At 36.2% G+C, this 14467-nt stretch overlaps 3 protein-coding genes across 3 annotated transcripts; all 3 read right to left on the minus strand.

Moving 5' to 3' along the window:
* Positions 1-100: 100 nt before the first annotated feature.
* LOC146169830 (amyloid beta precursor protein binding family B member 2-like) lies at positions 101-2131 on the minus strand. The gene has a single exon (XM_083383296.1). It carries the CDS (start codon positions 2117-2119, stop codon positions 512-514), a length of 1608 nt encoding a protein of 535 aa, XP_083239422.1. The 5' UTR covers positions 2120-2131; the 3' UTR covers positions 101-511.
* A 2903-nt stretch (positions 2132-5034) lies between these two features.
* Positions 5035-7625, minus strand: LOC146169831 (peroxisomal membrane protein 11A-like). Its single transcript, XM_083389266.1, has 3 exons — positions 7451-7625; positions 6669-6784; positions 5035-5983 (listed from the first exon to the last, which is right to left on the minus strand). Exons 1-3 carry the CDS (start codon positions 7504-7506, stop codon positions 5451-5453), a joined length of 705 nt encoding a protein of 234 aa, XP_083245392.1. The 5' UTR covers positions 7507-7625; the 3' UTR covers positions 5035-5450.
* An 800-nt stretch (positions 7626-8425) lies between these two features.
* On the minus strand, positions 8426-14172 carry LOC146169832 (mitochondrial cardiolipin hydrolase-like). Its single transcript, XM_083387525.1, has 5 exons — positions 13960-14172; positions 11693-11815; positions 10493-10607; positions 10192-10305; positions 8426-8529 (listed from the first exon to the last, which is right to left on the minus strand). The coding sequence occupies exons 1-5, from the start codon at positions 14170-14172 to the stop codon at positions 8426-8428; spliced, it is 669 nt and encodes a 222-aa protein (XP_083243651.1).
* Between the last annotated feature and the right edge of the window lie 295 nt (positions 14173-14467).

Consider the following 14467-nt stretch of genomic DNA (forward strand, 5'->3'; position numbering starts at 1 on the left):
CATATATTTGCAAAAAATGACAATATACCTTACTGTTTTGGGTAATAAGGCATGTTATGGGCTTTAGAAGTTCAATAAAAGTTTGACAAACAGTGCGTTGCAATAAGTATTATTAATTGGCAAAAAAGAAGGTACAAAAGTTTATATATATTGTATATATATTTTAAGGCAGGGATTAAAAAAAAAACATGTTAAGCTGTTAATAAAATATATACATATAATTCAATGTACCATAGAAGTTCAATATCATTATAACAAATCTACTTAAAATATATATTTTTAAGAACGTCACAAATTTTGTGTTATATCCTACAAATCAATACAAATTAGATGTCCGACAAATATCAAAGCCTGTACAGAAGTAGGTAGCATATTTTAAACGTTTCATATAAATCTTTATTCATTTTTAACATCTGTTGAATATTCATATATGTCACACTGCAACTTCTAGCTATTATGCTACAATAGGAGTTAATTTGTTTTCCATACAACTACTGATGACAGACAGTTTTCAGGAGGCAGCAGTTTTCTTCTTTTTCAAGGAAAAAACTCGCCGTATAAAATGCCTCACCGGCGAATGATGGTGTTCTGGTGTCGTCTGTGGTGGAACAGCGGCTTGGTTGGCGTCTACAGCCTTTTGAAATCGCAGCATGCAAGCCTCCTGAACCGCCAGTGCCAGCTTAGCGGCGTTGGGTTGGCATTGCACGACGTGGCACACAGCTTCGTTTGGCACCACACTGATAAAAGCAAACAAGGAAATGTCATCACCGATTCCCATGAAAGACAAACAGCGCATGCGGCACTCAACCAGCTGTGTGCTGTCTTGCTTGCTCTTGATGATCAGCGAGTTGGTGTTAACGTTTGCAATGGAATCAACACACAGCGCAGTGTCGTCAGTTGTAATTTCGCGGATAACGTCTTTAACTGTGTGTATTCCGTTGACAGAATGGACTGCTTTAAAACCGAGATAAGTCACCGGAAAATCCTTTCCTGGGTCTGATTTCAGCACTGGTATTGGCGTTGCCAAAGCAACTATCTCTTTCTCTCGCTCCATGTCAGCCTCTGTTTTCTTTTTGTTTTTCTGTGAAAGGCTTTCGCAGACAATGTGCAGTTCCATGGCGATCGCTTTGGCGGAAGCATCGCAACGAAACACATGGCATTTGTAGGTTTTGGTTAACGAGTCTTTTGCTACATAGGCAAAATCGTGAGCACTGTCACGGCCAACACCCCAAACACGAATGTGCTTTATAGGCTGAGTCTGCAGTACGGTTTGATTAAGCGGGTCCAGCAATTTAACATTTTCGTCTTCAATGAGGAGCAGCAAATTCTTGCCGTCACCCCATGCCCCAATGCCGTCCATTATTTGTCCGTGACTTTTCGACAAGTGCCTTATACAACGGTTAACATCGGCACTGCTCGTTTCCGGATCGGATGAGCAAGTGTCCATCGGAAGCCACCCCAAAGAACGAACGGAAAACATCTGCCCCGTATCGCTGTCACAAGCCCATTTGCTACTAGAATCGCTCAGGGAATCATCGGCCGCTGATAGCGATGCGTACCGAAAGGCCGCACTTTCCAGATCGGCTAAACTTGAATCCATAGAAGGCACGCTTTCATCGTGATCGAGAACATCGTGCCCTTTGGGTTCTTTAAACTGTGATACTCCGGTCTCAATATTCCAATAATATGTGCCTCCTCGGTCGGACAACTTTCTCCAGGGGGTTGAGCTGTTTTTATCTTCTGCTAAAGGAGTAGTATTTGTTTTGTCGGCTGAAAACTCTGAATCCCAAGTCAGTTCAACTTCATTCTCCAGGGATTCTTTTTGGTTGCCGGCTTCTTGCTTTAGCAAAGGGGTTTCAAAAACATTTTCATTTGTGATATCGTCTTCTTCTACAAAAGTGTAAACTGCAGCATTTTTTGTGTCGGTTGAAGTCGGAACAAAGTCATCATCTTTTTCTTCTTGATTTAATAAATTTCCGTTTAAACTATCTTGTTCCACTTTTGGGATACAATCGTCAGTGTCGTCTAACGTTAAGTTGTCACTTGCTTTTATAGGTTCTGTTTCCGGTTTCAAAGCAAAAACAGTTTCAGAAAGTTCAGGATCACTTATATTAGACATTTTCTGCTAACATTTCTCTAGTTAGACAACAGATAATTATGTTCTTAACTCACACTTGCTGAAATATGGTACCCGCACTGGTAGTATGGTTAACCATGTTCACAATAATAATATTTTAAAACAGTAAGTTTACACAAATGAAGTGTAATAAGTTAATAACTAAATGTTAGAAAGTAATATTTATAACGAGAACATATTGATAAGAATTCAACTTATGTCATTTACTATTTATAGTGTTATATTATACTTTTAACCAAATCGTGTAAACTGCTACCATAATACATTCATTAAGTTAACATTATTTTGTATTCGTTTTTTTAGAGACTGATGATGCCGTGATTGGCGAAATATATTTCTCTTTATAAACTAGAACCTATAGTGACTGATTTTGACTGAGACAAGAAAGTCTATACTGTTTTACATTCATCAAGTTGACATTTTTTTTGTTTTAAATCATTCCATATAATTTTACTGTACACATAAAATCACTAGTGTTGCGTTTTACAAAATACAGAAAGTAGGTTTTAATCATTTAAAGAGGCGATTTTCTGTACACAAAGTATAAATATCCTGGCCAACGTAAGTTCAAAGGTTTTGGTAAATAAGCCAATTAAACTTGTGCGCATTTTAAAACCCAGTAAACCGACATACACAGAAAATAACCTTATCACTTCAGCAAATAACTCGTATTTCACGAGGCATGACGACATGTTTCAGTCCCAGAGAGACCTTGTTATTTAATCGAAAAGTTAAGTTTTTCCAAATCATCAAGAAGGAAAGAAGGATGCCGTCAACTCGAGAAAAACGCAATTTCCAAAAACAAACAAATGATACTGTTTTTCTCATTCAAGGGGAATAACCGCAATAAAGATAAGTTTAATGAGCAAAAGAAAGGAAGAACAAAGTTTGCATAAAAGTTTTAAAGTTTTTAAACCATTACCTATATAATGTCAGCCTTGATTAAACCAATATTTGAGTTCAAAGGCCTGTTTATACCCCGAATTGGTTAACCCAACTAAATTTTTATTACAATATTGTGTGAAAATTGTTTTTAAACTATCGCAAAATATTTATTGACAAGACGTCATAAAAAAATAATCAGAAACAGCAAAATAACGTCCAACAAAAGCGAATGTTTAGACGCAAGACGAACACGTACGTCGTGGACAATCCTGCAAGGCGCCAGCTGCGAAACCACAGTGTGCAATCGTTAACTTCAGGCGAAAAAATAAACCTAAAAAATTGTTATAGGATCATACATAATTCGACTATCAGCAGTGCAGTTTACTAAAATCCATGAACGGAACTAGCCCTAAATTAAAAGCACGCCTTTCACCACCTGCAATACTAAACAAAGAACGTTTTTACCGGGTGTTATTATGCCACGATTAGCGCAACATGTGCGCCGAGCTGTGTGCCAAGTCAGCTAAATTTAAAGCTGCTGTTGAGGGGAAATAAGTTGTGTCAGTTGCACACTCAACACGTGGTCTTAGAATATGCTTAAAGAGCATAGTTTTGCGTTAATTATCATTACATAAAAATGGAGACTTTAAAACGCGCACGACAGTCACCATTTAAGAATGTGCTTCAGTTGAATAAATGCCGATGTTACACCAACATCGGATATTAGCGAGGAACATTAACTGCGCCTAGTTCGATCTGCAGTGTTCGGGTCACTAATTAGTTTCTTAACTGTTGTATTTAACATGATTTTTAGTGGGCGTTAAACTTGTTGTTTGCGACTAACCGTACGGTACCCCAAAAGTGAAGTGATGATTACTGCGTTAAATCAGGGCAATCAACGTTAAAGGTAAGCACGTGTGTTTTTGGGCGATTGAAACCAAGCTAAAAGCGAAACTGATAGTTAACACTTCTAGGTACCGAAGTAAAATCGAAAATAGCGGTCACAGTATTGTGTTCGTGACAGTTCGTTGTATTTTTAATGACCCCTATAAGTGGATTGCCGAGTATTCATCTTATTTTAGTTACGTATCATTGAATGAAATACAGGCTGTAGAGTCGGACCCATATTAGGGACTCGACAAAATCGCACATTTGGCCGAACTCGGCATGTTTTTAAGCGACTCCGCAGTGCAAAACTAAATATAAAAAAATATATATATTATTTGGCATACGAGTTGTTAATATTTGACATTATTCATAAAATGCCGCATTGCATACGAAAGGTTGCCGAGCCCTGACTAACCCAATTACTTGTAAAGCACGCCGCAGTTTGTTAAACCGTGAAAAAAACGAAAAAAAACGATAATATCACTTGTGAAAAGGGGGGTAAGAACCCTCACCCCCTAGATACGCCACTGGGGATAATGGATAATGTATAATATTTTTAACCTTCATATGTAATACATATTACACTTACAAATAATACCAATAATCGCATTTTGAAATTCCAGGGGGGGGGGGGGGCAAGGCGCCCATGGTTGCACACCAATAGTACACAAAAATGTGTTTTAAGAAGGTTTCCAATGAAGCCCAAAACAAACTTTTAAGTGATTTACAATATCTTGGGGCACCAGAAGGCGCTTACAACACGATAAGACGGCGGTGTGCGATGGACTTTGGAAACGGAAGCCCGGTTGACTTGAATAGATTGTTATTTATAATACACTGTTCGCTTTTATTTGTTTTTTATTTATAAAAATAAATATATTTGTACGTCCGCAAACGACTAGCAACTTGTCAGGAACGAAATACCTACAGGGTTAATCGAAGTTATTCAACACTTATTATTGAGTGTGGGATTTAGGCCGTGGCCTTATTTATTCCAAATTGATAAACGAAACATCGCAATTGCAAAAGAATTATTTGCCTATTTTGCTTTTTTTAGGAGAATGTTGCGTCAGGTGTAGTGGGCTTTTATCATAACTCTTAGGCTGTCAAACACAACAGTTAAATAAAACATAAAATGTATTTTCACCACATTTTTTAAAGTAATACATCAATTGTTTATTTGCAGGCATTATTGTAGGGTAACACATACATACATACATATTCGTATATATAAATATAACACATGTATAATATAAGGTTGTTCAGAAAAATAATGGTACCTATTTAAAATGCTACTACATCACAAAAGTTTTTAAAGAAGGGAGCAATGTTTAGCTTCATCATTTTAAAAAATATGCAAAACGTCATCTCTGGAAAGCGTGCCAATAAATATGTATAATGGTCACACAATACATTTTACTAAAAATAAAAGATGTCTTGAGTAGACAAAGTCATGTAATCATAAGTGCAAATTAAGGGTCAAATCATATTTTCAGTGCATAGAGAGATAGCAGCCAGATTGCACAGTTTCATCAAAACTCTATGGCCGGAGTTTAACACTTGGGTAAGCGACCTGGTAAGCCCCGATTAATGAAGATATGGTTCCGCATACACCAACAAACCCACTGTTGCTTGGGAAATAACCCAGCTTGGAACCAGGCAGCGGCAAATCACAGATATTTTTCACAAGGTCAATTGTTGCTTCTCGGTTTTCCTTTAAACAAAGGTAGACGAAACAGAGGTACTGCTTTATGGTCAATGACTGCGGTGGCAATTCTTTCGACTCCATTTTGGCTTGGCCTTTTATTCTCATTAATGTCACAAAAAGTGCATAGATGTCACGGACAATGGACAGAACAATGGCGGCAAAGAAAAATTTTGAGGAGCGCATGTCCCAAATTTTGTCCACCTTTAGCAGACCTACTTTGCCCATCCAAATGTAGTGATCAATTAGAAGAAACAAAGCCCTGTTCAGATTTGCAACTGTCAGGGTTGTTCTTAATACCGGGTCTAGTAGGTGAATTGTAACTTGGGCAGCTCTGAGACTGTCAATCGACCGTCCAAGTCGGAAAACTGCAAATATACAATTGTAAACATCAAACAAGCAGTGTTTAATAAAAAGAGGTGGAGTCAGACTCTGGACTTGAGTAAGACTACCTGGGTGTGCAGTACCAAATTTTTTAAACAGATAAACAGTAAATGGTAAAGATAGAATATGAGTTGAATGACACCCTTTAGCGGATTGCTGAATATCCACCCTATTTTAGTTCTGTAAATGGTTAAAATACAATCTGTGAAGTCAGAATTGAACTCTGGACTTAACAAAAATTGACACATTTGGTGGGAGCCAGACTCCTGTTTTTTGCCAGAGTTAGTTTCAGGTTGTTTTAACTCTGCAGCCCCAACCATCAGTAGACAAGTGTGTTTCAACTTTTTAACATGTTGTTTTTTAAAGTATATAGAAGTTTGCAAATTATAACAACACAGTTTCACTTTTAGGATAAGACAGTATGTTGTTTACATATAAGAAATGTAAATATCACTATATATTTCATATAAAAAATGGCACTACGCCAAATTTGAAAAAACACAAATGTTTGAGTTGGGGTAAAGTTTGGTAAGTTATGTCTGTAGAAAGTAAAATGTGATACAAAAATTATGTTGAATGATAATGAAAACTGTATTTATTTCAAATGTTGACAGACGTATTCATGTGCCTAAGGGGAATATAATGTTGACAAAGAGTTAACAAACTTACACTTTCTTCCAAGACTTGCATGGCTTTCAAGTAGCGAGAGCTTTTTTATGAGTTCTGCACTTCCACCATTTTCCTGTAAACCCCACCCAACCAGTTTGCACACATATTGAACAACTCTGCAAAATCAAATGACGTTTACATTGGTAGAACTAGAAGCCTGAAAAATGATTGGAAATTATGCCAGTCTGCATTTCATGGCACTTTTCGCTGAGATCTCTGCTGTGCAACTGCAGAACCAATTTTTGAGATGTGTAACTATGCAATTAAGTTTTTGGTACACCTTAGGTTGGAAATCCTCTACTGTTTCCGATATTTAAGTGCGCAATATACCAGGTCAAGTGTTCCAAACAAATTTCTTAAGAAAAAATATTGGGTTTGCACCTGCCACAATATGCAGGCTGAAATAGTTGTTACCTGGAAATATTTTGCAAGTACCATTTATGAACTACAGGCATACACATGTGGGCTAAAAATAAAATTAATTCAATGTTGTTTCAACTCACTAGATGAAGTTAGTCATGTTTTAAAAAGGAACATTTTTTGTAAAGTATAAAAGATGATAAGAAATTATTGACAATTTTTATTTATCAAAACATGAACTTGCTTAACTTTTCATTTAAAATAACGTGTGTCTAATAGGACAGCAGTACACTTAAGTAATTGGAAGCAAAATTTAGCAAAAACTTTTAAAATTTAATGTAGTAGGATTCTAGACCAGCGCCGAAATTTCACATTACACTTTTTCAGTAACGATACACAGTTGTTAGCGTTATAAAAAATACCTGTAGGCTTTGTCCCTGCCCTGAGTTTTGCTCGAAAACTCGATAAACTTCTCCATGTTAACAGTGGACAGTCAGTTGAGCTCCCTACTTCCTAACTGAGCAAATACAAGACCTTAGCACATTCTTTTGGCCATATGTTTCCAGTTAAAAAACAAACAAAAACGGCCTAAGTCATGCTTGCTTGCCAAAGTCCAGGTTCAGTCAGGCATGCAATTAACCTTAACCACACAGAAAACAAATAAACGGATAATTTCAATAGGCGCGGTCAAAATGGGTTGCTGGAAAGTCTTTGAAATCCTTTATTCAAATTTTTCGAAGTTGAAAATTAAGAAATTTGGCTAGCAGACTTGAAAGCAGTGGTAAAAGTAGACCGAAAGGGTGTTATGGTTACAAATTTTGCAAGTTCGCCGTAGCCTACCGTTAAAAAATATTCATGTCCTTATTCACCAGGTCACCCCACCATCTCATTGAATAAGCATCAACTTGTATTTCAGTTGCATGTTTGTGCACTACGTCAAACGAAAACCTAAAGTTTCCGAAGGTTACTTACTTCTTTTAGACGTTTTATTATGACGTAACTTTGTGACGTCATTTCTGAAATTTTCTATGCGTTACGGTAAAGAAATTAATTCACTTTCAACCCTGTTCTGAACTTACTGAACTGCTTGGATTAATTACGCTACCATAAACATTTCGACAAATATTCTGACCTGTCACTATTTTAGGAAACTTTTCTTGAAAATATTGTTTTATATTTTAGGCACTTTTACTAAAGAAAACAGAAACACTAGCACAGGAACAAAATATTAGACAAATGCATGGTTGTCAAAAGAAATTCACCAAAAAAACGATATTGGAACATGAGTATAAAAAAGTGTTTTCACAAAAAGGAAAGAAATGAAAATAATCAAGTTTGACAAAAGTAAAAAAGAAAACTTCGTCGCAGAAAAAGGTTGGGCGTGTAAACAAAAATGTTTATTTCTTTTCGGCACAGAATGCTTTCCAAAGCCTCTTGTATTCGGCCAGGTAAGGTCGTAGTACGTCTGGGTGGTTGGTCACTAGCACATTCTCGTTGTTTCCTATATATTTAAAAGTTCAGTAAGCTGCTGCCTTTGCAATGCATGATGTGTATGACAGGTCGAAAAAAGTAATGCACAAAACAACGGTTTGTATCAATATTCTAATTATTTTCGGCGAAGAATAAATACTATTTTCTAATCTTTTTTCGGATAATTTTATATAATATTGCATATTGAAATGAAATTTGAGCTTAAGTTGTCCCCTGTTAAAGCATACGTTTGCCAAAATCCACATTTTAAGCCTAAAGTTGCATTTAAACAAAAAATATGTATTTCTTTATTTCGCTTCAGTACATATGGTATAGCTATGAACGTTTGTTTAAAGTTACATTCGCCAAGGTGCCACGGAATACGACAAGCATCATTAGATTAAAAAAACAGATTGCTGCGTTGTCCAGTAGCGAATTAGACTGGCAAACAAAAACGTATTTGGATGAATAAACAAAATTTAAACAACTTATTTTATTAAACATGTTGTTTAAAGTCAGTTCCGTCATCAACCTTTAAAAGCGTCTAACCACATTCCCAAAATTAAACTTAAAAAGTTTAAAGCGAACACCCGCATTTTTCGTATACTCTGTGTTTGTATCGCACATTGGAGGTGTTAATCATAAATAGGGCGCGAAAACAACATCTAGTGCAATTAAGAGGCCGTGTGAAGTTGTCCAAGGCTGATCAAAAGGACAAAATCATGTTTGGAAAATGTAACTTTTAAACTGTAGAATAAATCTTGAACATATGAGAGAATGCGTTAGCGCAATATGCCCCCAAATTTCCCAAAGGGCCATTTTTCACCTAAATTTTAGCGCTTGCGATTGAATAGGGGGTCCTATAAAAACATCTTTAACGGATTGGATAAGGCATGCTCAAAAGTGCGCTTAAAGATTTCCAATAGGCTATTTTTGAACTTTAAATTAGGCGCTCTTCAAAGCCATTAGGGTTTTTTGGATCACGTTGAACAGGATTGTTGTACATGCTCAAATTGGCCTCAGACGAATTGGCCTGACGATTAAAACTCCATCTTTAACTTGACTTATGGCGTTTTATCGCTGAGCAATTAACCAATGGGCTATCAATCAGTCAATTTCAAGTCATTTAAGTGGTATAGGTTTAATTTTATGGGAGAATTGTATAACTTTACGTTCGCTTTTGGTCTCTATCGCTAACTAAAAGGCGGCAAAACTGCTATACTACTGGCTAAAAGATTGCTTCTGTTCAAACAAAACTGTTTTTCACTTTATTTTAATGAATTTTAAAGCAATAAATCAATTGTCCCTAAATTATGAATATACTGTTGCTGCCAGGCATAATATCAATTATAAAGAGGGTTCTTCCAACAATTATTTATTCTGTGCCGACGTTTCGATAACCTATCCAGGTAATCTTCATCAGGGCATATAAACTTGTAACCTTGCAGAGGTATATATACAGTGAAGAAAAACGACGAAAAAACAAGGTGGCAAAACGAGGCGAAAAAATGAAACAAGGCGCATAGGATAGGTTATCGAAACGTCGGCAGAATAAATAATTGTCGGAAGAAACCTCTTTATAATCAATTCCCTAAATCATGTTTGCACAGATTGCTTTAGACATGCTCAAAATTGCCTCACACATTTCAAAATGCTTATTTTCCAAGTTAATTATGCACTTTTCAACGCTTACCGATAACGGCTGCATGTGTCCAATTGAAAGAGCCGGTTACCACCGTTTCTTCATCGATGATCATGAACTTGTGATGCATGAGGAAAGATGAGCGGTCGTGGCGAACCACAATTCCTGCAAGCAAAAGTGCACACGGTTGGAAACAAATTAGCCCGCAAGTTTTTTTTTTAAAAACTTGACGCTCGAAATCCGTTCGATCTGTAATAAAAGTACACTTTAAACAAAAATTACGTATTGCTGCCTAACTTCGCTTTAAAAATAATTTTGGCATGACAGTTAGTTTGAGATGTTTGGAACTAACCTTCGTTCATGAAGTCCGATATTCTTGATCCGTTGAGATGCATGTATTCTGTGTCGGTTATTACACGCACTCGCGCACCCTGGCGGAATTTTAGAAGGACAGCTCTCGCCAATTCCTGGTAAACGATATATATAGGTGTTTTTGATAATGATTATCAGAGCCAAATAGGTCGAGTAAATGGACGTCATCTTAATAAGACTGAATGACTGATGATACAATTGCGCATCGAAACGCTACATAACAGATTCGTGTATAGTGTACCTATTTACCTAACAAGTATAGATGTTTTGTTTTTAGCAAGTTTAACAAGTGTGATTTCTAGAATGTTAAACAGAATGATCGCTAAAATAACGGCCATCGCCGAAACCCGATGCAAAGTGTTATGATCAATTCTCATTCCGTAGTATAGGGTGGTACCGTGCCAAATAAACTTAGCAAACTACATGTTTTTGTTGTGACCGGAATTTCTTGCATTTTACAGACCTCATATTTGCTTTGTCTTTAAATAACTGTTGGGTGAGCTCTAAGTCGAAAGATATAGTCTTTAAAAAATATATTTTTAATATTGTAGGATATTTTTCCCAGTGTCCGCCAGGCGCACCTGGCAATGTTCCATGGTACACCGGTTAAGAAGCGCTGTTTTGACGGCCGATTATACTGACTTAAGGGTGATACCGGACCAAATAAAACCACGGAATCGACTGTTCAATTTTAAAAGGTACTCATAAAAATGGTTACTAAAACCTTTCCGGTTTTCCCAAATAAAATTTAAACCCATAGTGATTTCCCTTGGATATGCGTAGGATCGGATATTGTACAGTTGTAACGGCAGTTTTGTACCGAGGATGCCGCTATTAATAAAACGCACATAAATAATGTCCATCCCGACATCTTAAATACAGAAAAATTGTTTGATAAAAAGGATATAATATTGTCGTACCCAGCGTAAACGCGGAAATACAAAACGTGACTACAAATTGAAAATACATTTCTGACAAAACGTTATCTTAGGTTTTAAGTCAATAGTCAGACACTAGAGCAGGGGTCGCCCAACTACGGCTTGGAGAGTCCAATGTTTCGTCCCGTGGCATATTTGATTCAGTGTTTCACTCGTGTGTTTTTAACAGTTTTGTTGCTTACTAAAAAAATAGTTCGGTGCCCTGTTGCATTGGGCGAAATAACTTGTAGTACTTTACTCACGTTGCAAGTAATGCTGAACATGCAGAGGTAGATGGACTTCCTCGCGTTTAACACTTGCCTTATCAGCTGGACGAAAGATGAAGACTCCAGGTGTGAATAAGTGCAGTGCTTACGTCGGCAACCCTGCGTCACAATAGGGGAAAACGTCACAAAGAACCGGAGTCACTATTACATCACAAAACAGAAATTTACATAGTGCTCAGAATACTTTTTCAACTGGTGGAGGTTGACCAATTAGACTTTGAAAATACTGGATAGTCCTATGCCCCCATGGATTTTGGAAATATGTCACAAACAAAAACCTGGTACCATTATTCTCTAGCATTGAAATCAATGCTCATACAATTTGTATTTATGGTAACAAAAATGTAAGACTGGAATTTCTGTAAAAATCTTTCTGTAAGGTATTTCAACATTAGATTAAGAATAAAGATGTTAATGAACAAGTGAAATCAAATGTACACCTTACTACAGTGATCGGCAAACTTTTTTTGTCGCGGCCCAAAGTACTTTTTTCACAGCTATTGAAGGCCCACCACGTAAAACCACCACGAAAAGAGTGGTGAATTCAGGAGATTTGATTTTAAGGTGAAATAATAGACGGCGCCTCGATTCCCAAAACACTGGCATGCCACAAAACGAAGAACATTTGCGGGAAGCGCGAACAATTTTTCGTTTATGTAAATTTAAAGTTGGCAAAAAATACAGCTTGACAGGCACTCTTAGGGAAACATTGGCACGTGGGCCTTTACAAGCTGAGCCAATTTAAGTTTTTTATGCCACACCAAGTGTTAAAAGTACATCGAATGTTCGACTACCACGCGGCCTACAACTATGTGATAACACTAAGCTATTCGAAAGTAACTCGCGGCCCACTAAAAATGGCTCTGCGGCTCACACTTGGGCCACAGTATGCCGACCACTGCCTTACTATCACATATATTAGCCTTATAACAGCTTTGAAAAATTAAAGTTCTATATTTTGAAGTAAAATTGAATCAACAAAAGGGTTTATAACTTTTAAGTTTAGTTTGATCAAGGCTGTATACTACTTTGTTTTATTTATAGTTCACAGAGCCCTGCTCTACTGATTTTACCCATACAATCAAAAACAAAAAATGTAGTAATGTCTTTAATAGTAGGCTGTGTATTTATCAAGGATACAAACAAGATGTGGTTTAAATTTCAGCATGAATTTTGTTTGAAAAGAAGCAGTTCAGGCTATAATGGTAAATTGTATTTTTTTACAAGTTTCGGACCCCAATGGTCTCCTGGACCAAACATCATATTTGAATATACTTAAATTTAAAAAGACTGTGGCAACCCAGAAGAGAAAATACTTAACCCAAGTAGCAGCAAGTAAATCATATGAGGTAGAACATAATATTTAATCATCTGATCCTGATGTGAAAAAAAAATAATGTGGACAACTAACTATGTATATTTAATATTTGTTTAACAAAATTCTTCCCATTTAAATAAGGATAGCTGTATTAAAATACATAGATCCAGTACACTTCAAAGAAACAAATTTTGGTATTTGGAAGAGTTTCACATGAACCACCTGAATGTTTACATTTTTTTCTCTAGACAACAAATCTATATAAACAACAATATGACGTGTTTATTCACACTTTTTAGTGATTTATTATGGAGTTAAAAAAAGGGGGGATTTGAAAAGGAAATCTGTATAAACAAAGGCATAACCACATGAAATGTCAATTCATTTTTTAGCAGTGATTTGGGAGCTGTAATAGAATCCTACCACTATAATTCATCGGGGGTTTATATTGCTAGACATTTTTGGGTTAGTGTAAAAGTTAGCATTTGGGTTCAGCTTGTTCAAGTATTATTGTTAATATATTTATTACCCCACATATATTTTGTCGTTGCAATGTCATTTTTGACAACTCGGTTTGTACTTCAAAAAATGTGCGGATTCTAGATTTAATATGAAGTCAGCTTATGTGAATGCATTAAAAGATAAATGGAAAGTGTTAAAACAAATCATGTTTTCATACATAATTCAAAAATGTGTCAAAAAAAGATACCAAAGGTTTTAAAGCATACAATACTATTTTTTAGAAAATGCAATAACAAATTATATAAAACAAACCAATAAACAAGAGTATTGTAATTTGTTTATTTAATTTTTATTAGTAATTTGATAGATCTTAACCCGTTAATGTATTATTTGCTTTGCTATATACTACAAACTTTAAAAATGAACCAAAATTAGTTAACAGAACCAATTATTTTCTTTTAACCTGGGGTGCCATCAGGAAATTCTGACATGGAATCTTCTTGTCCGGGAAAAACAAGACCTTATGAAATATCTTGGATGGCGCCGTTTTGTCGCTTGTCTTATTTCGACGATTCCGGTAAAGACGGTACACACACCAGGACGCTTCGGCCACCAAAAACACCGCTGCGCCGACATTTACCCAAAAACTGGCATTTTGCTTGGGGACGAGAAGCATTGAAGCAAGGTTTAACGTTTTCAAAGCTTTAAACTCTTTTCAAATTAAACTTTTTTGAGAAGTTTTTAAAAATATTTATGTAAATCATCATCGTTTTTCGTACGTCAGGTTTTGAATTAAAACGTCACGTGTGACTAGTCATTTGAAACCTCAAAGTGATACAGTATTAACCAAAGTCCATAGAAATTATACAAGTTGTGCAACTCAAATTCATGCGCGCTCAAATGTTTCCCAAATTGCCTCAATTTATAATGGGCTCTTATGGAAGCAAAATAGAAAATCGTCGTTTTTACCT

Source organism: Ascidiella aspersa, chromosome 1, assembly GCF_963924565.1.
Source record: "Ascidiella aspersa chromosome 1, kaAscAspe10.2, whole genome shotgun sequence".
NCBI classification, from domain to species: Eukaryota; Metazoa; Chordata; class Ascidiacea; order Phlebobranchia; family Ascidiidae; genus Ascidiella; species Ascidiella aspersa.